Source organism: Zootoca vivipara, chromosome 9 (genome assembly GCF_965207765.1).
Source record: "Zootoca vivipara chromosome 9, rZooViv2.hap1.1, whole genome shotgun sequence".
Lineage (NCBI taxonomy): Eukaryota > Metazoa > Chordata > Lepidosauria > Squamata > Lacertidae > Zootoca > Zootoca vivipara.
This window is the reverse complement of record NC_142592.1, coordinates 8,401,227-8,426,299: the sequence shown is the minus strand read 5'-3', so window position 1 is coordinate 8,426,299 and position 25,073 is coordinate 8,401,227. Positions and strand designations below refer to the sequence as shown.

Sequence of the window (25,073 nt, the reverse complement as noted above, 5' to 3'; positions counted from 1 at the left end):
AGTTAGGTAACAATGAAAATGCACAGCTCCACACTGCGCTGATTCCCGACTCTAGGCTGGGTCAAATGTGTTGTTTTAAATTCTTTCCATGCAAGCCTGAGCTTGAGCAACCGTAGTATCATGATCCTTGAGAGTGATCATGGTAATCTATAACAAAGCTTGGCTTCTCAGGGTGTGACACATTTAATCTCTCTTTAGCTGAAAGCGGCTTGCATGAACAAAGTGTTGCAAATGATGCGCCCGGGCCCATTTCTAAGCCTGGTTATAAATGGATAGTAAAAGAGCATTCTTTCCCAGGCTGATGAGGAAGACATCTTATTTGACATGGAATTTGCAACATAGAGCTTAAAATAACAAGACTTTAGTTTTCATAGGAACTAAGTGAAATAATCAATTATTAAATCATATGAGAAGTTTGTGACAGGCTTTCTGCATCCTATAGCATACATCAGATTATAGCACACCAGAGAAAAGATTTCAGCTGACACATTAGAAAATTGCCTCTTTGTTTCTGATGGAAACACAAATGAGAAAGTGGAGTACTTAAAATTACATGACATGTAATCTGAGGGGAGCCCCTTTGGGAACCTTCTGGAGAATAAGCAAGACAAGATGCTTTGCTGAGGTATTTTATATCTGGTGAAGACATATATGGCTTAGTAGGGCATGATGAATTCTCAACTTTCTAATTCCAAAAAGTAGGGCTGCTAAAAAGTTGTACAGTGGTACCTCCAGTTACAAACTTAATTCGTTCAGGAGGTCCATTCTTAAGCCGAAACCCTTGTAACAGCAATTTGCAAAAATTAAAATGACTTGCTGTATTAGCCTAGCTCTGTATCTTATTCAAGAAACTAAAGTTCTGTTCAATGCTTGGTAATCAATGCAATCCCACTTTCTTTTAACATTTCTTTCTCACTGATAGTCTTATTCTAAAAAGTTGTGAACCTCTCAAAGATTTTAGAAACTTTTACAAGTTCTACCTAAACTGCTCTCTTATTTTTGCAGTAATAGTTTCCAAGATGATGAGCATTTAGCTATTTTGGGCAAACTGATTAGTCATATTCCAGTATGAGAATATTTTAAGGATCTTTAATATATTTAAAAATGGAAGATTCTGTATTACATAGGATTATATACTATTGACGCCATGTATATATACTTTCCCAGAAAAAACTTTTCATGCTTAAAAAATGCACCTTAATTTAATACATGTCTGTATAACATATATAGTAGTAAATAAAGTAGTAAACAGGTTATGTGTCAAATAAGAGAGCTACACATTACAAGGCAATTACAATTTTGACAAAAAAGTAAAACATGTCTTCCAGTATCTGAAGGCAATTCACAATCATTTCCAAGGTATTTGTGAGATTTAAGGCCATTTGTTCTAATTAAAAGTTTTGACATAAATACTCACAAAAATGTGTTATTTTGTGTGTAAAAACTGTACATGCAAAAACATTTGATAATTAGGATAAGAACAGGCATATATAATAAAATACTTGAGTAGTTCTATATACAAAGTTGTGCACAAAGCAACATAGCTGTGCAATTTTAACACATTTAATTCATTACCACTTGTGTGCCCTATATGGCAGTATGACTGTGGCAACAGATAACTCAAAATGTGCCAGCTTCCCTTTGAATGGACCATCTAGACAAACCTCATAGCAACTGGCAATTTGCATAAGAGCATCAAGTCACTCATAATAAAATAACCTGCAGAAAGCAATAGGTTGTCAAAGCTCTACAGCTGTTATGCAAGATACTCCACAGATTACATTGCAAGAGTCAAATTTCAGGACTCAAAAGTTGATGCTGCCATTTCCTAGAGTAACACTGTGTGGTTGTTCAAATTTATTATGCCAGCATAATCATTCTTAAAAAAATGTAAACACAAGTTATTTCAGAAACTGGAATACCTTGCAAAAAAAAATCTTACAGTATTCACATCTTGGAAGCTTATTCTCAAATCCGTCTGATGATTCATTACTGAGCACCTGAGTGAGGTGTTTTCCATTATTGAGACCTACAAATATGTTTGGCCTCCCACTTTCTACTCACAGTTTTGCATTACCATAGTTTTTGTCTGGACAAATCATTCAAAGAGATATTGCTTCTCTTGTGGATTTTACTATTGCAAGATAGAAGACAATTCAATATCCCAAATTCTTAAGGTTAAGAATAATTATAAAAAGTAGTTAAGTTTGAAAAGTAGTAACATGTAAACATTGATACAGAGGAATTGCATTCACATCTTATGTACATATTAAGTCAGGAAAGACAAGGACTTTTAAGTTGAACCCGTGACTTGTGCTTTCTCCAAAATACACACGACAATAGTAGCTTATTCTGTCAGAAACAAAATAAAACTCAGAAACAAACATCACCATTTTCTTCCTCTTACATAAAAGCTGTTCAGTTGCGCATGCAACCGAGTTGGACATTTTGGTATATGAAGTTAACGTTATTTTGCTCCAAATGCCACCAGAAGCCTTTACTGCATACAAAGAAGAACACTTCGCTTCAGCTCACTGGCTCTTTAAAGTGCACCACTGTACTGCACTTTACAGTGCTCTATGGTTTGTGAAAAGCATTAAGCATTCGGAGTGCTCATATCTGAGTCTGCAATACATGAATAGGTGGGGTGTATGGAGGAGGTGCAGGAGATGGCTTGATTCCTCTCACCCTCATATAGGAGAGAAACTGGTCTGGGATCTCAGCCAACACATCTCTAGCAAGTCTGGCCATACTTAAAATGTGGTTTCCGCTTCTGTCAATGTAATCCCGAAATGGTACAAACTGAAATGAAATGGAGGGGAGGGGGAGAGAATTTGTTTAGCATTGCTATTGGGGCATCATAAAGGATGAAAACCAAAGTTTGAAAATAAGATGCCATTTATTTTGAAACTTAACTTGGTAAGCTGATCTTAATATTTCAGATCTTTTGTAGATGCATATTATATTCAGTGCTTTGTTTCTAAAAATTTTTTTAGGGGTACTCTCATTTTCCTACTCATATTGAAATACTGCCCCTCAATGAGGCCAAACGTAGATTCACAAAATGTTTAGGGGTATGCATACCCACAGAAAAAAAGCACTGATTGTATTATACATTGGTATTTTTAAGCTTTTCTGTTGAAGGCCTTCATACTAACATACAACATAAAATAAAAATATCACAGTATCAAAACATAAATAAATCTACATATGGAAAAAACAAATACAGAGCAGCAAAATATCAAAACAGCAAACTAGGAAAATGTTACTCCATGCTGAAGACTTGATGAAACAAAGCTACTTTCATATAACATTGGAATGCTTGAAATTCCAGTAGGCAAGTTACAAACCCTAGATGCTGCTTCTGAAAAGATCCTGTCTGGGGTCACTGCCAAATTGCAAATGGCAGTGATGATCACCACAGGTGAGCAGGTTTTAGGCATCAGAAAGTCACCCTTAAAATACCTCAGTTCAAAAATGTATAGCGCTTATCTAGAATTTTCCAGCCTGGTTTCCTAAAGAGCAAGCCAACCTGTATACACACATTAAAAAAAGGGAGCCAGCATTTGTCCGCAGACAGTTGTTCCGGGTCATGTGGCCAGCATGACTAAGCAGCTTCTGGCGAACCAGAGCAGTGCACAGAAACGCTGTTTACCTTCCCGCCGGAGCGGTTCCTATTTATCTACTTGCACTTTGACGTGCTTTCAAACTGCTAGGTTGGCAGGAGCTGGGACCGAGCAACGGGAGCTCACCCCGTCGCAGGGATTCGAACAGCTGACCTTCCGATCAGCAAGCCCTAGGCTCTGTGGTTTAGACCACAGCGCCACCCACGTCCCATACATACATTATGTGTACTCTAAGCATATAAAAGATCTGCTAGACAGAAGTGCTTTCTCTCACCTGTACAATATCTCTTTCTGCATACATTCCTCTTGAGGAGAGCCTTACTTCATCACCATCCAATTCTTCCATAGCTGAAAAAAGACAGAGTAATGTATTCATATTGTTTGATTTAATCTGTTCAACAAAGGCCACATGAAAAACACATAGTTATTTGTTTTGTTATTTATTTACATAGTACTTTATGGCCCAACAGTAGGATTTATTGAACTTTTGAACTACAAAGCAAGCAATTAGGTTTGGGTGTTTCACCAGGATTAGGCAATTCAGCTGTATTGCTAGAAAATGTGATCCTTCCATTATTCACAAACACAATATCCTGAACATCTACAGCTGTTTTAAAATAGGGATTATATGAGTTTTAAAGGGAACCCCAGTAATATGGCTGCTGTGTTTTGGACCAGTTAACATTTCCATGCCATCTTCCAATCTAACCTGGAGGTTACCAGAGCATGGAGTAACGTATGTTTTATTACATACGCTGCTTTGAGTTCACTTTGCTAAGAAAAATGGAGCATCAGCTACAAAAGAAAGATAAATGGCCATTTAAGTGATGCTGTGAATTGGACCCTAATTCCGAGGCCTCTTTCCAAGGAAAGTATTCTAAAACTGAGGATACTCACCATCAAATTCAGCTGGGCCAACTCCTACTATTATTATTGACATTGGAAGCTTTGAAGCCTTTAAAAGAAAAAGAAAAACATATATGAACATTGTCACATAATTTAAAGATACAGGCAACTCCCAGTGCCATGTGTGATGCAGGTAAGTACAATCTAATTGTGGTGCACAACACTACCTTCAATCATAGATGAAAAGATCACATTTGAACACATACTTGTGACCCATAAAACATTTTATATACATATGTATGATTCAGCTCCTCTTTCTCAGTTATTTGGGAGGGATTTTAAAAGCAGTTTGATGGCAAGGGAGCAGCTGAAGTAAAATTATGCTGGAAAAAATAATCTACATATACTCTCTTTTTTGCACATCCCCCCCCCCCCCCGTTTGCAGCAACAACTTGGCTATTTTGCTTTTACTGTGTTATTCAAACAAACACTAGGCACCATCCAGCCAAAATTAAGGTTTAAGATCCTGGGAGAGAACTCAACATATACCCCTGATATCAATTGCACCAGAAGCAGCTGGTTTGACTGAACTGTGCTAAACATCTGTATGTTTGTCTCAGATGCAAAATAAAAAAATAAAAAAATGGTAATGTGTTTCAATCCAAGGGCACTTTCTGTTACTTTTTTACTCTAAACCAAGTTTGTGGAAGAAAAAGGAAAGGCATGGGAACTACAGGGAAGTTACTGCTTCTTCTCTCACACAGGCCAGGCTTCCTGTGGGTGCCTGGTAAGGAGAAGATACCATTGGTACTTACCTATGTAGGGTTCATTTACATGCATGTAACATGACATCAGGTGGGAATAGTGCTCCCCCTAGTGGCTGAAGGCAGAAATCACTACTCTAATTGGGGGGGGGGGACTTATGAGGCGTTACCATGCCAATCCCAGCCAGTTTCTATGATGATAAAGATAAGATGTTGTGGCATGTGGTGGGACATACTCAAACTGAACCATATAGAGTGGGATATCTATGAATGAACTATTGCCTGTGTATGGGTTCAGCAGGACCTCCCAAAGGATGCCTCTGCAGAGGCAGAAGCACCCACTATATACTATTTAATAAAGCTTTTGGGACTAGCCAAGGTGGCTGCCCAACAAATCTCCTGCAGAGAAGCGTTCAGAAAAAATGCAGGTAAAGTAGCTGCAGCCCTAGTTGAATGGGCCATAATTTTGGCTGGGGAAATAAAAATGCAAACTTTTATAAGTTAAAGCAATGGAGGCTTTTAACCATCTAGCTAAAGTTGCTGAGGATATTTTCTTCCACCAAGAGGCAGGGTAAAATGACTTTAAAAGGCTTCTTCACTATCTAATTCCCCATTCAATCCTCCTCCTCATCTAAGACAATAAAACCAGTAGTGGAGTCCTCTTGGAAATCTGAAGGATCTCCAATGGGTTGGGCAGACTATTTCTTATTAACCTCCCCCTAGAACCTCTCCAGAACCTGCTGAGCTGGAAACTAGCCCAGCGAGGTAGAGTTGAGTGGAGGAGAGACTGAGAAAATGCACACACAGGGTCCTTTTTATTCTTAATATATTGAGCAGGTAAGAAAGGGAGCAGAGAAAGAAAAAGCAGAAGAAGATAAGAGAAAATGGCAGCAAGTGGAGAAGGAACAAAAAATCAAAAACCCTGAGTTGGGGGCGGGGAAGTACAGTCAGACAAAGGGTAGGAGGAAGGAGAGTCACCAACACACACAAATTACCAAAAAATAAAGTAAGTAACAGGCCTGAGCTGACAACAAAAGCAGGGAGTTGAAGCTGACAATGCAGCTGGTGAAGGGAGAAATCGAAATTAGCTGGGGTTGGCATGGCGATGCCTCAAGTTTTTCTTTTTTCAATGACAGCAGCAATTTGTGCCTTCAGATGCTAAGGGAAACACTATTTCCACCTGATGGCATGATGTCAACTGCCCCCAAGGAGGTGAATGGATACATACCAATTCAGAGAAAAAGTCCTACTGAGTACAACTGGGGACTCAGCTATACAGCTGCAAATGAAACGTTTTAAGTGTGTTTTAAATGCAATATACAATGTGACACTAGGTGTCAATGATGAGCCTTATGGAAAATTCGATGTATTTTTCAAAATGCTTAAAAAAAAGCATTTTCAGAACTTTTATTTTATATGTGTGTAGATTCCACCTGGGTAAGTATGTACAGGATTGGAGCTTTGTGTTTTAAGACAGGATATATATCTTCTGTCACCCACCAAATGCCTAAGCAAAAACAAGGACCGTGAAGGCAGTAGTGGACAAAAAATATTAATTTTGCCAACTCTATTTCTCCCTGTGATCTGAGTCAGATTAGGCCATATGGAATTATTCCTAGATCAATGCCTGAATGCTGTCATGGGCTGGATGAGGGTTGAGGTTGAATCTTGACAAACTGGGGTATTGTGGTCTTGGAATTAGGCAGACAACCTGTTCGTGAAGGGGTTGCTCTACCCTCGAAGGAGCCAGTTTACAGCCTGGAGGGGCTCCTAGATCAAGCTTTGTCACTGTGGGCTCAGACGACTGGTGCCAAATCTTTTTATGTTTCAGTGCCAAGTTAAAACATGGTAGCTTTCAAAAGCTGTGCACTATTAACTTATTCCATTGTTGTTGCATTTTAAGCTGAAATTTTCTATATCCTGCTCTGAAATAGTTGGCTGAAAATATGGGTTATAAATGATTCATTCTTAAATACTTAAGATCACTTATCTGGTGGCATTCAACTAAGTTTTACTCAGAATAGATCTACTGACATTAGTGAACCTCATTCAGTCATTTCTATGGGTGTTAAGGGTTAATGCCTGCCCCACCAACCTTAATAAATTCTAGATTATGGACCTTTAGAGTTATCTTTTCATCTTGAAACCCTTAAAGAATTGTTGGTAAATAAAATATAAAGGAGAAACATAGTATTGGTACATATCGTTATTGAGCTGTCCTTCGTCTGTCATGTTAATAATTAACTCTTTGTTTTATTTATTTTAAATTTGTATTTAGTTTAATAATAAGTTTAATAAAGATAATTACAAAAAAATCAGTGAATCTACTTAGCTGACTACCACCCTAAACAAATAAACATACCATGGTGCATTTGGCAAAAAAGAACAGGAATGGTCAGAGTATTCAAATACAAAGGAATGTGAAAACATTAATGAGACGGAAATACCCAAGGCAATGAGTAGTTGCCCAGTGAAAAATACAGTATGTATTCTACTTTTAAAGTATTTTCAAGATCAAGTTTAAACATAACTTACATTCACAATAGACTCCTTTGTTTGAGCCATGTCAGAAATGACCCCATCTGTAATAATGAGAAGAACAAAATACTGGGAGCCATCTTTTATTGAGGCAGCATATCTAAAACAAAACACATACAAACAAAATTACAGTTTTAATATGAGAATATAAAACTTTCAGATTGCTTTGAAATCTATGTACTACAGACACAAACTAAAAACTGAAACGAAACATTCAAAATGACAGGTAGTAGTGTATTTATTAACCAGGACATCATTAGAAACTGGTGTATTTATTTATCAAGTCCACCTATCTATATTTAAGAGTGCACAGCATTCAATGGTCTGGCTTACATGGTAAGCCAAATTTACCTGGGCCATGTGAACACGCAGGCTCTTAAAGAATTTAAAGCTGCTTTGCTCCTTCCTGAAGCTGGAAGCCTGGTATGGGGAGCGGGGTAGGGGCAGCAGCAGTAGCGCAGCAGCAGCAGCAGGGGACCATCATTGCAGGAGGTAAGCTTTCCTAGTACTGTTCCACAACTGTCTGCACTCTCTGCTCCCAAGAAAGCTGCCCTTTTCGACCACTGGCCAGCAGGGAGAGACTTTCCTGCCCCTCTTGGCTAAGAGCCCTGGGCCTGGGCTTGACTTCTGAGGGAGTGGCTATATCTTTTCCTGAGCTGAAATGCGCAGCGCCATCCTGGGGGAGTGGGGGGGGGGGGAGAAACACCAAAGGAGAGTTGACCCTTTGGAGAGGGCAGAAGTGCAACAGCCACCTCCCAAACATCTAATGACTGGGGTAGATTCTGTGATGTAGACTATCTTATTAAGTTGCAAGTAGTTCATTCAACCTAAGGTTTGTTTTGTTGCTTCTCTGCTTCTGTTTTGTCTTTTATCATGTGTCTAGGACAACGTGAGCTGCAGAGGTCTGGCAGAAAGGGAAGGTATGCTGAGAGAGGCAAGCCAGGTGAGGGGGGAATGGGACACAGCAAACTGGTGGTTATGCTGCGTGCTAGCCCTTTCTTTACTCAGAGGAACTTACTTAATGCCAGGTCTGCTTTAAGAAAGTTTTCCCTTAACCGTGATCTGATTGTTGATGGGGATGTGGAGTCTGATCTGCTTTGTATTACTGAGACTTGGGTGGGTGAGCAGGTCTTGAGGGTCAGGGAAGGGGTGTTGCTTTAGTCTATAGGAACTTGATATCACTCTCCAGGTGTCCTGTCTGCCTGAGTGGCAATCTAGAGTATTTGTGGCTTTGCATTAGGCACTCAAGACAGATTAGGGATTCTGTTGCTTTACTGCTTGCCCCCTGCCTGAGGTGGTCTTGGAGATAGTCTTGAGAACCTGCAGAGTTGCTGGCCTCTCATTGAGGCCACTAAATCTGGGGTTGCCCAGGACTTCATGGCTGCCATGAAAACCATGGGGCTGTCCCAACATGTCATTGGACCAACCCGGGTGGCAGGCCACTTGTTAGCGAAATTAGGAAGATGTTAAACAGCTAATATATTTCGCCCCTTTTTGTTTTTGGTGACTGACATCAACTCAACATAGAGTCATTGTGCTGAATTTTCCCAGAATAGTTAACGTAACCGTTACCTTGCTACATGATTAATAACAGGAGCAAAGTTTGTTGGTCCATAAAGTTGTACAGATTTTAGACTCATGTAGTATGCTTCCATTACACCATCTATTCCACTGCAGTAAGGATTTTGAGGGTTTCCATTCTATAAGGAAAAACACAGGGACAAAATATTAACTCTTGCTTATAGGAATGCTGTGTATACCCCTTACCCGATAGCAGGAGGCTGACGCAACCTCCAGTACATCTCATGATTAAAATGTAAAGGCCAATATGTTTTACAATACTCTTAAAAATTAATGAGTCTGAGCACAAATGGATCCACAAATATATTTATGAGGAACTATGAAACACAGGCAAAGAGGAACTATGAAACACAGGCAAAGAGGAATTTTAAAGTATATAAAATTTAAAAACGCTAGAACCATTTCTTACCAAGGCAAACTCGTGAGACACTCTTCCGTCTGGCGGCAATTTTGCACCAAAACCTAAAGCTGGAAACATTTTGTCACTATCGTAGTCTTGAATTATTTCCCCTACTGCCCTCAGCGCCATGCCATAAGCATTCAGCTGGTATGGGTTCATATAATGGAGCGAGGTTGGGTGTGCAGGGTTACCTGTTGAAACAAAGCACATTATTGAGAGGGGTTTGCGAATGTGTTGAGCAGTATGCATTTCAGTATCAATATATGAGATTCCACACTAGCTGTCTTACTGTATTATTTCAGGTATGAAATACAGTGTGTTTCCCATGATGAATTTGGATTTAAGTGTTTGCTCTAAATATTCTTCTTTATTTGCATTTATTTAGGTGTCTAATGAGGCAAATTCCATAGTTTCTGGCAAGCTGAAGAAACTGTGCATGCTTTGTGTGACTTGTTTTGGAGCATAGCTCTTCAAAACTGCATTAGCAACAGCTCTCGATTTCCAAAAGTGGCATGGACTGCTATTTAAAAAAAAACTAGAATGCTCAGTTTGGTATTTTGTTCTACAGATTGTGACTGTGGTTTACAGATATACACAGTATTTTTTACAACAAAAGACAGCCTAAGGAAAGCCATTTTCCCTCTCTAGAGTGTAATGGGTGGGTTCCTGGCTTGAATCCTAATTTCTGTGAGAAGAGTTATGCCCACAGAAGGTAACTTATTTGTCCCCTGCTCCAGCTGCAGTCTCCTGCACCTCCTGAGAGACCCTCTGAACAGTACTGTAATGGATATGGGAGGGGGATGAAGGAGAACAAAAAAGTGGGTGAGGGACACATAAAAGCAAGGGTCTTTTTCTTCCACATAAATATTTGGATCCAAATCTTCAAAATGTATTCTCACTAGAGTCCCCCAATAGGACAAGCAAAATGAAAAATACAATGCCAAAACAGTTCACAAATACTGTGTGGATACTCAATTTAATATCAACAAACCAATACTTACCATTCGAAGCTGTGAAATCAATAGCCACAGTGAAATTTATTTGAGTCCTGTGAAATGAAGTAAACAAACAAATGTGAAATATCTGAAGATGTAAGTTGCTATAGGAAGAGTAATAAATCAAGAAAAACCAATAAAATGTCACTTAGACAAATGTGCACGTTAACGATACACAGAACTGCCAAACAGCATCAAAAAAGTTATACTATAACATTACTTTGTAATCGTATACAAGCATACCTAGGAGTAAGATTCAATAAATACAACAGCGCTGACTTACAAGTATTAGTATTATTTCAAATTCTTAATTGCTTGCTTTATAAATAGTCTAAGCAATTCATCAATTTTTTAAACACAAAGCATGACAAAACCGGGGCTAGGCTAGAAGAACATTATAATTGAAACCATAGAACAGACTCAATAAAATAGCAATAAAGAACTTTGGTGGCAAATAATCACATTCCAGCAAATGCCTGGGCAAATACTGGGCAAATACTAACGTTTTTACCAGGTGCCAAAAACATGTTAATGATGGCACTAGGCAGACTTCACTGGGGAGATCATTCCAAAGATAGGGAGCCACAACTGAAAAAGGCCTTTGTCTCCACCTTGCAAGCCTCCCTCTTAGCAGATATGTACGGGATTGCAGTATTCAGTATTTACTATTAAACTGCTATTTTATAAGAGTAGCTTCTCTAATGCAATATGCTGAAATATCTTGAGCATCTCACAATTTAAAGGGTACATATAAATTTAATAATAATAATAATAATAATAATAATAATAATAATAATAATAATTTATTATTTATACCCCGCCCATCTGGCCAGGTTCCCCCAGCCACTCTGGGCGGCTTCCAAAAAAACAGAAATTCTAAAATACAGAAATCCATTATTTAAAGCAGTAGGCCACAATTAAGAAGTGACAGTGCAAATTGTTTAAAAAGGAATTGTCCGTTATTTGTTTTTAGGCTTAGGAAAGTTGACTTAATATGAATTCACAAATAAATACCACCTCCATTCAATTTATACAAAAATTGCAGATAGGTTTATGATAGGAAATAATCCCAAAGCCTCTTTAAGGTTGCCATTTCCCCTCTTTTTCCAGGACATGTTCTCTCTTTCATGGGTATGTAAAATAAGAGTCGTCATAGCAATCCATAGCTAAAAGTAGAAGTTGGCAGATGTGCCCCCCCTTTTTTTGCTCTTCAAAATATGGCAGTCCTACCCTAGGTAATAGGTAAACAGCGTTTCCGTGCACTGAGTGGCTTAGTCATGCTGGCCACATGACCCGGAAAAACTATGCGGACAAACGTCGGCTCCCTCAGCCAGTAAAGCGAGATGAGCGCCACAACCCCAGACTCGTTTGCGACAGGACTTAACTGTGAGGGGTCCTTTACCATTACCTTTTAAGGATCAAACTAGATATTATGTGAAATGTGTTATTTTTCTTGTCTGGTTTTATTTTTGTTATTAAATTACAAGTGTGGGGGGCCACCAGACACACTATGTCTTTCTGCCCCACTCCTGATTAAGATGAATACAGTGGTACCTCTGGTTAAGAACTTAATTCGTTCCGGAGGTCCGTTCTTAACCTGAAACCGTTCTTAACCTGAGGCACCACTTTAGCTAATGGGGCCTCCTGCTGCCGCTGCGCCGCCGGAGCATGATTTTTGTTCTCATCCTGAAGCAAAGTTCTTAACCCAAGGTACTATTTCTGGGTTAGCGGAGTCTGTAACCTGAAGTGTCTGTAACCCGAGGTACCACTGTATGTGGCTCCACCAGCAGCTTTCCACCCACAGCAAATAGAAGCTCGGGGGGGCAACATTTGTTGGTACTATGATACCGGGGGTGGGTAGGAGGAGGGTTTCCCCCCTTCTCATGTACCATGGCCTCAACCCTGATCAGATGCTGCCATCTGCATGGCTGCCATTTGCGTGGTAGGTGAATTGTGAATGCCTCCCCCTCCTTCCAGGCAAAGTGTGTCTAGGGGTACATAAAACTCAAGGCACCCGTGTGGGTGAAAACAGTGGACAACTCTTTATTGACTTCAGTAAGGTATGCAGGGTTGGTATGGAATTAGGTCAGGATCTGTAAACCCAGAAGACTTCCAATGTGAAGCTTGAAATACCACCCCCAGCATGCCTGCTGGGGAATGCCATGGCAGCTGATTAGATTGGAAGGTGCATGCCATGTGACTGGAATCTGGCTGGCAACCTAAGAGGAGTGGCGCCACGCTTCGCCCACTGAGAACTGGTGCGGCTTCTCAAGATTCATTACAAGGGTCCCCCTTATTTTTTATTCTACCCAATGACATTTCTACCCAAGCTGTGACAAACAGCTCCATAGAAACACCTGAGAGTCATGTGCTATTGCCTGAAAGGCGAAAACCTTTCAACCAAAGGCCAGCTCAGCAATATCAATTCACAGGAGAGGGTGGTTCTGCTCTTGCCAGACTTTCCCCTCCCCCCGCATAGGGTGATCTACCATCAGCTGCCTATGGGAAAGGCAATATTAACAGAATATTATTTATTATGTTTTAAAAATATGTAACTTAATGGTACTTGTAAGTTGCCTTGGAATGATTTGTAATGAATTTGGAATTTGCAATGAAATGTGGGATACAAATAATTGTAAATAAAGAAATTAAAAACCTTTGTGATACCAGTATTATAAATGAATACTTACCCGCCTTTAATATAATCAAGAAATGAAACTTCGGTTTCCACTAGGAAGGAAAGTAATGTTACCTGAGAGCAAGTGACACAGAACAAGTAATAAACATCAACCTTCAAAACAGCCACAAATATAGAAGCTTCTGTACTGTATTTTAGAATTATTTTTAAACTTATCCAATATACTGAAGCAAATATGGTTTTATGTGGAAATGACATGTATTGGTAACCCCAACCCCACTCCACACACTTCTCTCACCCCAGCACTCACAATATCTATGAGTCTCCACTATAGCTTCTCTTCCAGCTTCTTTATATACATGCTGTTCCACTTGGCAGATTCCCTTCCACCAAGTCACCTCCCCTACCAACCCTCTTATAAGAGCAAAACTATTCATATATGCACTGAGCTGTGCACATGTATCTATGTGGCTGGATCATCCCATGAATTACTTTTCTGAAGCGTCATGGAGCCTGGTCAAAACTATTACCAAAGCCAAATTAAGAATGCCTTGGTTGTACCCATTGCTCTGTGAACAAAGCTAAAGACGCTGTGACCTTCTTGCTCCCAGTCTATCTATCCTTGTTTCAACAAAGTAACAACCATTTACATTTACCAAAGTAACAACCATTTACATTTCACTTCTAAAGTGTTCAGGAAGACAGAATCAGCTTCAGTTAAACTAACACTATTCAGTCCAGGAGCTTCAAGCACTCACCTGTGAACTTTAACACTGGCTATTTAATTCCCAGGGAAGGCGCATTTTCAATAGAAAATGAACAAGCTCATCTATAATTTGATAACAAAAAAAGCAAGAACTTCTCATAATACAATACCTATCTTATTTAAAGAATTTCTTGCTCACATAATGCTTACTTAGATATATCTCACTTCAATATGTGCTGGGAAGGATAGAAAAACAATAATGAAGAAATGATTTACTTAACTGTTCCTGAATTAACATATTTTTTCTTTTTTGCCCTTTTCTTTGGGTTTATAACCTAGAAAAAAAACGCAGGCACGTCAACTTTTCTGCTTGTCAACACAAATCTCTTTATATTCTTAAGACTCACATTTTTTGAACTCTGCCGTGCTCCCTGCTTCTAAACTCCACCTTCATTATGCCAATAAAGGCTGAATGAATGAATGAATGAACTCCATCTTCCCTTCATGCACATTTCAAACACCTCCCTAACCCAGCACAACCCATTTGACAGGGAAATGTGTATGACCCTGGCAAGGACCCCTGAGGTGCATTTTGCTGCTGCTCACATTAATGTGTACATCAGGGCAAACTGATAAGAAAAGATTTTATAAGGAATGCTCCCTGTTTTCCATCACCCCCATCTTCCTCACTGACTTGTAATAGAGGCAGCCTGCCTCCAATTCTACCAGCTGAGATAAAAAGCTCTTCACTGGATTGAATAAAAAAAATACAGTGTTCCACCAGTTCTTGTCACTGGAATCAATCTTACGAGTGGCAGGGAAAGAAACGTTCAAAGGAAGCCTTGTTCACGTCTAGGGGCATGCAGGAAGAAATGAGTGAGGCTTGCAGGGAGGCAAAGCGTAAGGGGAGCTCAATTTGGATTGATCTCGGCTTTGATTTCAGGGGACAGAGTAAGTTCTGCACAGTTGTCTTCCAGTCTGGTGGGTAGAAGGTTGAAGTGGCTGGGAGGGCAGATAGAAAATGAGAAACAGCCATCCTTTCTAAACTACTCTTGCCATTGCTTAAAATTGTAAGAGTTGAATAGCTTCCTCGGTTTACTGTCCCTTACATTCACATTCCCAAGAGATATTGAACTCCATCTGCTGCTTCTTTGCTGGCAGCTATGGATCACTGTAAATCCCATCAGGTGTGATCCCCCCCCAGAAGATTCCCCACCCTGGACACCTCCTGTCCTAAGTTGGTTTTCTCACCAGATGTTTTGGAATACAACTCCCATCAGCATTGACCAGCATGATCAATGGTCAGGGATAACAGGAGTTGGGGGGCACTACATTTAGTATGGCTGCCCTATATTGCTCTTCTAACTGCATGTTTTCTCTTTGATGTCTGTTTTTCTTTTTGAGGAAGTCATCTGTGGTTACATCTCTTGTTAAGACTTCCTTCTCTATCTAGCATAACTGCTGCCCTTTGTTTCTAAACTCTTGAAGCTGGCTGTACTTGCAAGCTGTTTAGAATTCATATCTTCTAATGTGCCTTTTGGATTTTAACCAATCTGATTCCTATCCTTGCGTTAATTTCTATTAATGATTTTCTTTTACCGTCTGAAAAACATCACAAATTTTCAGTTTGCTTGTGATCATATCTTTCCTTTACTTTTGATAACATACTATTATTTTGCAATATTTGTATAAACTTGGTTTCCTAAATTCTGATATTTCATTTTACTTCCTTATCACTCTAACTGCTCTTGATACGTCTTTTTCTGCTTCATTTCTTCTATCCATTTATTGTATGTACGCTTTCTATACTGAAACCCTTATTCTGATGCTCTCTCAACCTCTCTTGCATTCTTTTGCTATTTTCATTTTCAAGTTAGTGATTTAGTTATATTTTTCAGTTCCAGATTCTACCTCATCTTCAATTACTCATCTCACTGCATGTCTTCCTTTAGTTCTTTTTGGATGATTTCTCACTTTCTTCAGTTGAATTTATCGAAAGATTGATTTTCTCTTAGTAGTGTTTCTATCTCCTCCTTCACACACCAGAAACTGGATGTGATTTTTTAAAACAGACACTTATCTATTTCGGTTGCAGATCTAGGCACTTTCAGTATGAGTCCTGTGTGAGTGCCTGTAGGCGGTTGGAGGATGGATGGCGGCTAACAGATTGAGGTTGAATCCTGACAAGACAGAAGTACTGTTTGTGGGGGACAGGAGGTGGGCAGGTGTGGAGGACTCCCTGGTCCTGAATGGGGTAACTGTGCCCCTGAAGGACCAGGTGCACAGCCTGGGAGTCATTTTGGACTCACAGCTGTCCATTGAGGCGCAGGTCAATTCTGTGTCCAGGGCAGCTGTCTATCAGCTCCATCTGGTACGCAGGCTGAGACCCTAGCTGCCTGCAGACTGTCTCGCCAGAGTGGTGCCTGCTCTAGTTATCTCCCGCTTGGACTACTGCAATGCGCTCTATGTGGGGCTACCTTTGAAGGTGACCCGGAAACTACAACTAATCCAGTATGCGGCAGCTAGACTGGTGACTGGGAGTGGCTGCCGAGACCACATAACACCGGTCTTGAAAGATCTACATTGGCTCCCAGTACGTTTCCGAGCACAATTCAAAGTGTTGGTGCTGACCTTTAAAGCCCTAAATGGCCTCGGTCCAGTATACCTGAAGGAGCGTCTCCCCACCCCCATCGTTCTGCCCGGACACAGGTCCAGTACCGAGGGCCTTCTGGCGGTTCCCTCGTTGCGAGAAGCCAAGCTGCAGGGAACCAGGCAGAGGGCCTTCTCGGTAGTGGCACCAACCCTGCGGAACGCCCTCCCATCAGATGTCAAAGAGAAAAACAGCTACCAGATTTTTAGAAGACATCTGAAGGCAGCCCTGTTTAGGGATGCTTTTAATGTTTAATCTATTCTTTTATTTTATTTTTCTGTTGGAAGCCGCCCAGAGTGGCTGGGGAAACCCAGCCAGATGGGCGGGGTATAAATAAATTATTATTATTATTATTATTATTATTTCAGTATCATGTCATCAACTGGTTAACACTTTTAAAATATGTTCTTTTATCTCTAATGATACTGCTAAAATGCTTGCTTATTCTTTTACTTCATCGAGGCTTGATTACTGTAATATAATCTTCCTTTATCCCATCTGTATCTTCTTGAATCTATTTTTCACTCTGCAATCTTTCAATTTTTGCCTATAAATATTATCATTTATCATCTCTTCCACTGACTCACACAACTTACAAACCAAGGTCCACAGAATATACAGAATGCTAAGCTAAGCTAAGCTGAGCTGAATAGGTCCACTCTGGATGACACAGAAAAACAGACCAAATGAGGGCAGAAAGGAGCCAAACTCAACTCTAAACGTTTCCTGCCTTGATGATAGGTACCAAAGAAACACCCATGTGATGGCCTGCCACCTATTGAAAATTTAATTATTTTTACATCATTGCACTTTGCTCTTTTCTTAATTTTAAAAATACACTTTTCAGAGGTCAGTGTTCTTCTGATACCAATTACATCTATTTCACACCTCCATCCTCATTCCTTAGCTACACCTCATATTTGAAATCCATACAGTCATATAATTCAGTCTCTCTCACCCTTTAGACATTCCTATTGGTATTTCACTTTTAACTTACTACTGTCCCCACCTTTTTCTCCCTTTGGAAGTGGGAAGTACAGAGGTGACAGGGGTGGACAGAGCATCTCTTCCCCAATTCCTTTCAACTAGGCTGACTTTTGTACCTGAGCTATTGAACAGAAAGCAGTGAAAATAATTTAAAAAACAACAGAAAGGAATGTGGGGATCGAACCCATGTCCCTGAGATTAAGAGTTTCATCCTCTATCCTTTGCACAACATATACAAGTTTAAGAACTATGTTGAAACTTATGTCATATAATAAAATGGTGTTTTTCTTTATAAAATGAGCCCACAAATATATTGACTGCATTTCTAGAAAGTGTGTACACACACTTGGACTTACAGCTTTTATCCAGATTTTCTGCTTACTATTACTAAAAGATAGGGGCACATAGACAATGCATGATGTTTATTACCTGTACTTGAGGATATAAAAAAAAAAATCTACTGTTACCTCATACACATTAAACTGCGACTGTCCTCTAGATAGCTCCCTATAACTTGTTGTGAATTCTCCAATAAAGTCATGACTAGGAAACAAAAACAAACAAAAATTCAGATTAGCAGATAAGCTGTATTATTGTAGGTCAAGGTGTGAACAAAATGCTAGCTAACACTTCCCAGTACAAGAGGCATTTTAGGAATTTGTCCAACGCCCCACAATTTGGCACTCTATTTTATATTTGAAAGTTTTCCATTGCTCCATGAAATTCACTAATAGGCTCATGTTATCAACCAAACCCAAGCATTAGGAAATACAGTATTTCTTCTCTGGTTCATTATCTACATGATTACATACCATTTCCCCACAAAATGTGCATTGTTATTTTTTCACAAAGTGGAGTTAAAAGCATTTAAAAAACCCTCTCCCGTGTCAAAATGCATAATGAAGAGGTTTGGTATACATCAGATTGCAAAATAACCATATGTACAATCAATAAGGGAGTGGCTCAGTAGACTCATGTTATTTCCTGCAAGCACACACATTCCTACATTAAAGCTTTTAAGCACAGGAATGACTGGTAGAAAACTCCAAAAGCTGCCCAAATAGTCTATGAGCACAAATGTTATACAATTCCTTTTGAACAATTAATGGTGTGCAATAAAATAATTACCTTCCATCTCTATCCCAGTCATATACTTCAATCTTAATTGTTCTGAAGAGAAACAAATAAAACACAGAAAAAGCTATACACATATACTAAAAAACTTGTCAACAGAAATAAATGAGTAATGTACTTTACTACTTGTATTTTTAATTTCCACATCTAATTATTAAATTGATCATCATGATTACGCCTTTTTGGTTTAAAAAAGGGGTTAAAACAAAGGAGAATATAATTTATTTGTAAGCATTTCCGGTTGCCTTTCCAACAGACAGGTGCTCAAGGCAACACACCATTCTAGCCGGCATCTCTGGAGAGCAAAAGCTAAGTAGGTAAATAACCCCTGGAGGGTTGAGTCCAGTCAAAGGCGACTATGGGGTTGTGGCACTCATCTCACTTTCAGGCCGAGGGAGCCGGCGTTTGTCCACAGACAGTTTTCCAGGTCATGTGGCCAGCATGACTAAACCACTTCTGGCACAACAGAACACCTTGACAGAAGTCAGAGCGCATGGAAATGCTGTTTACCTTTCCGCTGCAGTGCTACCTATTTATCTACTTGCACTGACATGCTTTCAAACTACTAGGTTGGCAGAAGCTGGGACAGAGCAACGGGAGCACACCCTATCGCGCAGATTCAAATTGCTGACCTTCCAATTAGCAAGCCCAAGAGGCTCAGTGGTTTAGACCAGAGCACTACCCGCGTCCTGTTAGTGGGTGAGCACTGCCAGTCAGAGCAGACAGTACTGGGGTAGATAAACCAGTGGAATGACTTTGTAAAAGGCAACTTATGTTCCTAAGCATTACAGTGTTGCTCTGAAATATTTAATACCTACTCTTGTCAATGGTAAATGACTCTTGGCTATTAGTGAATTACTGTCTTATGCATTTTCTTCTGACAATAACAGCTTTTTCTAGGTCATGGAATCACCCTGTATCTCAGGACATCTCAAGGAATTTATTTGTTGTACAGAGATACAGAGAGGTACAGAGATATCTGAAGCACATGGAATCAAACCATCATAAGTCTAGAACAGTTTGGACAGAATGTATTAAGATCTAGATTAGAGAGGTATAAATATTTGTCATATTTCAATTGTAAGAAAATGGCACTTTAAGGAGGCTGTATTCTAGAACAAATAAGTACTAAATCAAGTTGTCACAGCAAGTGCAGCATATTTAGATTTTTCCCTAACTATAAATTTCTATGAGGGTAGGTCCAGTTATCCAAACTAACAACTTCTCATTCCATGGGCGATTGACAGGCAGATGTAGCAATAAGATACAAGTACTGCTGCTAGTGTACCTAATAACTAGGAGAAAGGTATTCTTAAAGAGCACAGTACAAGAAAAATGTAATAAGAAACATGGATTCTTGGATCTACTATCAGAGAAATACTTTTTTTCTAGTAGCAAATTCCTTGCCACAGCAAAATCTCCAGTCAATCACATGAAAGGGTAAAATATACCAATAGCCAAACAAAGGATGGAAAATATGGCATTCCCTGGTGTGTATGCTTCTGGATTACAGATGAGAATTGTTAATAAAAATTACATCCCTCTTAAAATGCTAATAAAGCTGTATGAAGATTCCAGCAACAGCTTTGCAGGTCTCTTCAGCAGAAGTTGCAGCCTATTCTAGTCCTGTGATGGTCTTACTGGGAAAGGTGCTTTTCCTGAAATAATGATTCACTGAATTCTTTGTCAATCACAGAAATCAATTATTTTAGACACTGTTTAGACTTTCTGCTCAGTCTCAAGTCAAATGAGGGTATTAACTTGTATATATAAATTTCTTAAGTAGCAATGCATCATGTAGAGTCATAAACATTTGTCATAAGTTAGCTCAGGGGTTTTCAGGAACAAAATATGTTTAAAATGGCCGCTTACCCAGTCCTGGGGTGGGCAACCAGCAATTAGGAAATCTTCATGTGGGAGTTTCCACCAGTCCCAATTTTGAATTCTGGCCAATCCATGTCCATGGGGGCAGGGCTTCAGAGTGGAGCAGGTTTCACTCCTGCTTGCCTCCTGGGACTCGATACTCATGCTTTGGGGCTTGTTGTATATTACCATTTCTTCTTCTAAGTTATGCAATTACTAGCCTTGCTGTGGTTCTTTAATGGGAAGGAATTTGCCTTCAAACCGATTGGCCCCATTGGCAGGTTTTGGAATATTAAAGGTGCAATCCTTTCAACAGTTATGTCTAACCAAATTGCATCTATTTCATTTCCATTTCAAGCAAATATTGAGGTCAGATAATTAAGCAAGGTAATTTTCCAAAGTATTTAAGTTGTCTTGTAAATATTTATTAAAGGCAATTGATATCATTAAACTTCTGAAGTTTGGTATGACTAATCCCCCTCTAATTTGAAAGGGGGAGGGCTTTCCTCTGAAAATGAAGGAAAGACGGTGAATGCTATTAGGTTTTCTAGAACTCTTAGTTCTGAATGCCTTGATTTGCCTGGGTTATGATATAACCTTATCGGACTGCTCTAAAATGTCTGCCTTCCACTCAATTTCTTATGTGGCCCGTAAGATGGAAAAGACAGAAGACGAGGTGAATCGGCTGAGGGAGAGATGGCATCAGCAATGTCTGCAAGCACCTCAGTGATCTGACTTATAAAAAACAACTGAATGAAGTAACCAAGATGGGGAAGATACCTTTCCATCCATTCCTGTTTCACTAGATGTTCATGTGATGACTGCTACTTATGAAAAAGAAGGAAGGAAGCACTAGCACATTCTGTTAAGTTGCTTTGTAGGCTGGTTTTTATCCCATAAATTCTGAGTAAGAGGACACCTCCAGGAACCTTTAACAAAAAGAATTTTTCTTGAGAAAAGTAGTATTATCAGTATTTGCTTTGCAGTGACAAAGAGCAGTTTCTTAGTGCACGAGCAACAGTGGCTCCATGTTTTCAGAGAGTTTGCTTTTTATCTGCTTGTCAGTCATCTGTGGAGAGTGGTACCTATTAGTATACTGAAAATACCATAGTACCCCATGTACCTCTTACATATGAACACTTAACTAAATGAATGGTGGTGATGTTAACATTTACTTAAAGTTTTGAACTTACATTATGCTATCTAAAAAGATTAAACTAAATTGAGGAACCTCAGATCTTTGAAAACTTTACTTAAGACAAAAGGTTTAACTCTTACCTGTCAAAATCTCCATTGCAAAGTGCTCTGACAGATATCTTGAATGCCTGCCACACTGGATTTAATGTATTCTTTATCACTTCTGTTTTGTGGCAGATTGTAAAGCTGAAACACAAACAAGCTATTCTTATTTTAATACTTATCTAAAGGTATTTATAGTCCACTTGATAGTTTTTGAAAACAAATCCACCAAGTGGGAATACACTGTAATTTATGTGAAATTAAAAAAGAGAGCACTATTTCATTTTTAGTCATGCAATGCAAACAGTTTTCAAATTCATCTACACATACAGCTATACCACACTTTTTTCTTTTTACGAAGAACACATGATGGGTAGCAGCAGGAAGTGGAGGAGGAACTCTGGCAGGCAGAGGAGGGGGCTTTGATGAGGCTGTTGTACTTCATAGGTGAGGAAGAAAATATTCAGACTCCTTCCCTTATAATGCTTTGTAGCAAGTTCTTGATTATTAGATGTTGCCGTTTGGGATTAAACCAGGGACGAGATGCCTGAATTTTTTTCTACCTCTTTGAAGACGGAACAAAAGCCTCAAGACAGGTTGTCTGATTTGCACCAGGATACAACAGCTATGGTACTGTTTACTGACCTTCTCTCACACCACTTTTCACTGGTATATTTCTAAACATAGAGAATATCAATATTTTAATTGTCGACAACAATAAGAAGCTTCTAGACCAGGAATGGTTAACATGCTGCTCTCCTGCCCCAAGGTTTGTATGTCTGTTGCTTCCTCATTCTGCAACACTCAGAAAGCTTCCTGTTAAGGATTTCAGGGTATGTCTGGTGCCTTGTCTACTCCCATGCACAATGGTCTGTGGGGACTGAAGTTCCCTGATTTCCTCTTCCCCCACCCTGCTGGAAATCAAAGGGCAGAGCCACAGAAGCCTGTTCTAAATAGTGAAAATACGCTCCTGCCAATGGCAACTGGTGACCCGACCCAAACACCTAGATGTGGTACCAAAAATTCCTTACCATTTCTGTTCTCACAATCACTAACCCAGAGTAGAATCCCATATCATCTGTATAAGCATGTATGAAACTATGGAAAAACCACGGTGATTATGAGCACGACACAATGATTAAAGGGTATAAGTATCTAACTACTTTGGGTTAAGTGATCTTGAATAGGCCTTGTGTATGTGTTACAGTTCACTGCGTCTTCCTCTTTACAATGGCTCCATTCTGTGAACCACAAGCAGCATGTGAACCACACTCACAATTTGCTTCTCCTGAACAAATTGCCAGGACCAGTAAGCAAAGAACAAACCTTGGCTTAACAATACAGTTTGGTCAGAAACAAACTAAGAGTGTTGGTTCACACGTTGCAACTAAGCCAAGACTTGCTATTTGTCGCTTCTGGCTCTACAAGGGAGGAACAAAACGGGAGCAATTTAGCAGCAAGCACTTGTGTGCTGCTCCTTCACAGAAAACCATGGCTTATGGCTTTATGGCTTACTATGACGACTCCAGACAAAATGGATGCCAATAGTAAATCATGAGGGATAAAAATATGATTGGTCTCGTTTTTTATCATTGCAGATTCCCAAGTGGAGATGAAGATGTATACACCAGGTCTTTTTTCTCCTGCCCTGTCCTCAAATGAGATCATACCCTACCAGAGAATGGATCCCAACTGATGCAAATGAACATGCACACGGCGTCACAAAGCAGTGTTGCCACAAGCAACTTTCAATAGGTTCTTTTGCAGTTTTCTGATGTATAGCAACAATATATATACTTGGATACTATCAAGGCAGAGAGAAAAGTGATTTGTCCACGGCTGCAAGTCAGGGGGGCTAACATTTGCCCCCCCACAAAAGTTGTGGCTGATGGGAATTGTTGTCCAACATCTAGAGAGCCAAAGGTTAGCCACCCCTGCTATAAATGAGTAAGTAACCAAAAATCTTCCAGAACATAGCGTCGTTAGCATGTTGAAGCATGTCATCTGCAAACTAATCTGCGTTATTGCAAACCATAAGATTCTGAATCATTAATAAAAAATTTAAATAGTACCAGACCCATTCCAGATACGGGGAGCACTGCCTACCTTCCTTTGTCATGAGAACTCTGTGTAACTCTGTCTCCTTTTCCATAAACAATTACTGGCTCACCGTCACCATCTTATGCCAAAAGTATTTTGGAAGTCAAAGTATATAATGATTACTAATTTACCCTTTTCAATATGTTGGTTGCTCTTGCATTGTTCCAGTCCCAACCCACTAAAATAGGCAATTTAGGCATCTTTAATGCACAGAGGTGCTTGTGCAAAGAGTTCCCTAGACTAGAGCACTGGATTGTTTCAATTTCTAATCAACAGTACTCTAAAGATACAAGAGTGCTGAAACTTTAAATATTGTTTATAACACTTCACAAAATGTTTAACAGAAGAAAATAAGAATATCTACCTGCCATCTTCATTGCTGCGAAAAAATACCAGAAAGGGATCAGATTTCCCAAAGAAATCTTTCTTGTCCAATTTGTTAGCACAAAACTGCATCAGTACAGCATCCTAATAATAGAAGAGTGTAACACAAATTAAGTTTATGATTTATAAGAAGCATACTATTTACACTGATTAAAAATTGCATAAGTATTAGGCATCAAGTTTACATTGCTTTCATTTTACTAACCAAAAAAGAGGCACGTAAAATTTTGATTTTCTTTTCATTTGCTACCAAGATGGGAACATAGTCATGAATTTTGAGACATTATTTGTGTCACACACATCATATCAAATATTTTAATCAATTTATTCATAATTCTAGGCTTCTGAAGCTATACTGTAACAAAATTTCAATTACAAATTAAGAGATAGCAAGGATTTCTTGTTCCTTCTCCCACTGCAATCACCCAAATATAATCATGTTAGAATTCATATTAGTTCTACAATAGGAGATATTCTTTATTTGTTCTTCATTCTGCTCTTTGAGTGACAATCTCCAATAATAGTTAATTTAAAAAACATATAAAATAAATACAATAGCATAAAATGCCACAAAACTGTAGCAGCAGAAGAAATACCACTTAGAAACCACAGCTTTAAATGG

General features: G+C 39.2%; 1 protein-coding gene across 2 annotated transcripts in view; it reads right to left on the bottom strand.

Moving 5' to 3' along the window:
* Nucleotides 1-1,069: 1,069 nt before the first annotated feature.
* CPNE8 (copine 8) overlaps nucleotides 1,070-25,073 on the bottom strand; it is a 54,438-nt gene continuing 30,434 nt past the window's right edge. For both annotated transcript variants that reach the window (XM_035126495.3, XM_035126493.3), the window contains 13 exons: nucleotides 24,432-24,535; nucleotides 22,007-22,111; nucleotides 18,860-18,901; nucleotides 18,199-18,274; nucleotides 14,376-14,429; nucleotides 13,441-13,502; nucleotides 10,757-10,803; nucleotides 9,765-9,946; nucleotides 9,347-9,474; nucleotides 7,772-7,874; nucleotides 4,524-4,581; nucleotides 3,901-3,974; nucleotides 1,070-2,802 (listed from right to left, as the gene is read on the bottom strand). In XM_035126495.3, the coding sequence (XP_034982386.1) occupies nucleotides 2,614-2,802; nucleotides 3,901-3,974; nucleotides 4,524-4,581; nucleotides 7,772-7,874; nucleotides 9,347-9,474; nucleotides 9,765-9,946; nucleotides 10,757-10,803; nucleotides 13,441-13,502; nucleotides 14,376-14,429; nucleotides 18,199-18,274; nucleotides 18,860-18,901; nucleotides 22,007-22,111; nucleotides 24,432-24,535 (1,224 nt within the window). In that variant the 3' untranslated portion in view covers nucleotides 1,070-2,613. The remainder of the gene's footprint in view (nucleotides 2,803-3,900; nucleotides 3,975-4,523; nucleotides 4,582-7,771; nucleotides 7,875-9,346; nucleotides 9,475-9,764; nucleotides 9,947-10,756; nucleotides 10,804-13,440; nucleotides 13,503-14,375; nucleotides 14,430-18,198; nucleotides 18,275-18,859; nucleotides 18,902-22,006; nucleotides 22,112-24,431; nucleotides 24,536-25,073) is intronic.